At 40.5% G+C, this 2,231-nt stretch overlaps 1 protein-coding gene across 1 annotated transcript; it reads right to left on the bottom strand.

Moving 5' to 3' along the window:
* Nucleotides 1-557: 557 nt before the first annotated feature.
* On the bottom strand, nt 558-1,523 carry LOC119846509 (olfactory receptor 51G2-like). The gene has a single exon (XM_038380295.1). The coding sequence runs from the start codon at nt 1,521-1,523 to the stop codon at nt 558-560; it is 966 nt and encodes a 321-aa protein (XP_038236223.1).
* Nucleotides 1,524-2,231: the final 708 nt, after the last annotated feature.

Raw genomic sequence — 2,231 nt, 5'->3', positions numbered from 1 at the left:
CAGCAGGCCTTCCTTGGATGAAGAATATGTAATGTGCATTTTTGCTTTGAAATAAATCTTTATTTCCTATGTATACATTGATAACTAGCAGCATTGATTAGCATAAGGCCATTAACCATTGAAATGGTTCACAGATAGTTTACTACAAACTTCAAAGAGAAATAAAGACAATGATATTATTATACCACAAGTTTCATCTAAATGGTAGTATCCCCTTTTGAACTCTGAATCAAGAGAATAGGTAATGAAACATGACTGAAAGGAACTGAAATTTATCATCTACAAGCTAATTTGGTCACATTGTTGAACTTGTAATAAGATATAGGTAAACCCAGAGAAATACAATTAGTATCTACTTTCAATTCTCTAGCAATACAGGCCTATATTTCAAGAACTCTAGTATATTAACCGTGGCTTTGTTAGCTATCCATGAGGAACAGCCCTGTTTACAATTTCAGTACTTTTCTAATATGTCCTTAAGGATTACTTTTAGTGATAGAGGCACTTGGACACCACGGGCCATATTGTTCCCAGAGAGACAGATTAGACAGACCAACTCAGTGCCCCCATTGCAGTCTGTTAGTGAAATAGTTTTGAAAGATCTTCTTGATCCATTTACGAATCTCTTTGGTTTTTATGCTGTATACAATGGGATTGAGCACCGGGGGGAAGAGGAGGTGGAGATAAGACAGAAGAATTTGACTCTGAGGAAAAGCCTTTTTCTTGAGCCTTTGAATCATAGACAAACTGATCAGTGGGATGTAGAAAAGCAGGGTGACACAGACGTGGGAGACACAGGTGTTCAGAGCCTTGACACGCTCTTGCCAGGACGTGATACTCAGTACAGTCTGAAGGATCATGATGTAAGACAAGACAATGAGCACTGAGTCTAATCCCAGAGAAGAAAAGAGAATAAACAAACCATAGAAGCTGCTGGGTGTAGTGTCTGCGCAGGCCATCTTCATCACATCTGCATGCAAACAATATGAATAAGAGAGAGGTTGGATCTTGCTGTAAGGCCACCTCTTGAGAAGAATGACAGCTGGAATATTCAAACCACTACCCCTGATTATTATCGCCAGCCCTATGATTCCTATCCTTGCACTGGTTAAAGTCGAAGCATATCTTAGCGGGTGGTGTATTGCAACAAAGCGGTCAAATGCCATGGCTACTAGTACAGAAGATTCCATGAGGAGGAAAGTGTGAATAAAGAAAATTTGGGTCAGACAGACATCAATGCCAATTTCTCTGGTATTAAACAGGAAGACGCTGAGCATTGTTGGCAAGGTGGAAACAGATAAGCCAAGGTCGGTGACAGACAACATAGAAAGGAACAAGTACATGGGCTGATGGAGATTCTGCTGTGTCTTGATCACAAACAGAATCAGACTGTTTCCTAGAATTGCAATGAGGTACATGGAACAGAAAGGGATGGAGATCCAGGGGCCATCAGCTTCCAGCCCTGGGATGCCTGCCAGGATGAATGTTGCAGGACTGATGTTGGTTTCATTGCAGGTTGGCATGATGTACTGGGGAGGTTCTGGTCAGTTTATTAAATCACATCCCCTACAATTAAAAGCAACATTATTAAAAATGTGACACCATGATAGAAAATATGTCCCATCCTGCCCCCACTCTTCAGACAGGTTGGAGTCAGTACTTTGATCAGTTATAAAATTCCATTACTAATAATATCCTGTTCTCATACAGAACTTTGCATTTATAAATCTCAAAGTGATTTACAAAAGAGCACAAGTATCAGTGGGTCTGATTCAAAGCCCGTTGACACTCATAAGAAGGAGGATTCAGATCCTTATTTAACTGAGGGGAAATCTAAAGCACAAAACGGTATGCAACTTATGCAAGGTCACTCAAGAGATCAGTGACAGAACTCAGGTCTCCCAGCTCTCAGCTGAGTGCCCCTTCACTAGACTAGACCACACCCTCTCCCCTAGATGGAGCTTGGCATATGAAGACTTGTATGAACTCATTATTAAAGGGAACATAAGAAAATCAGAATGGACCTGAACCAAAACTTTGGATCAGAACACTCATACATTCTGGAACAAGGCTTCAGTCTGGATCCAGATCTCAACTGTTTAGCTTGGGTCCGTGATAAAAAAGTAAATGGTTTAGTTATTTAAAAATCCTGTGAGAGGAGAACAATTATGTGTATTGTGAATGGTCCATGGGCTGAGAAGCGTTCATACAAACTACTAGTGATGATTGAC

Source organism: Dermochelys coriacea, chromosome 1, assembly GCF_009764565.3.
Source record: "Dermochelys coriacea isolate rDerCor1 chromosome 1, rDerCor1.pri.v4, whole genome shotgun sequence".
NCBI classification, from domain to species: Eukaryota; Metazoa; Chordata; order Testudines; family Dermochelyidae; genus Dermochelys; species Dermochelys coriacea.
The sequence above is the reverse complement of the archived record's forward strand: the minus strand, read 5'-3'. Positions and strand labels throughout refer to the sequence as shown.

Bases quoted from the DNA above. Each gene is read 5' to 3' on its own strand.
- LOC119846509 (XM_038380295.1), bottom strand. From the start codon at position 1,523: ATGCCAACCTGCAATGAAACCAACATCAGTCCTGCAACATTCATCCTG.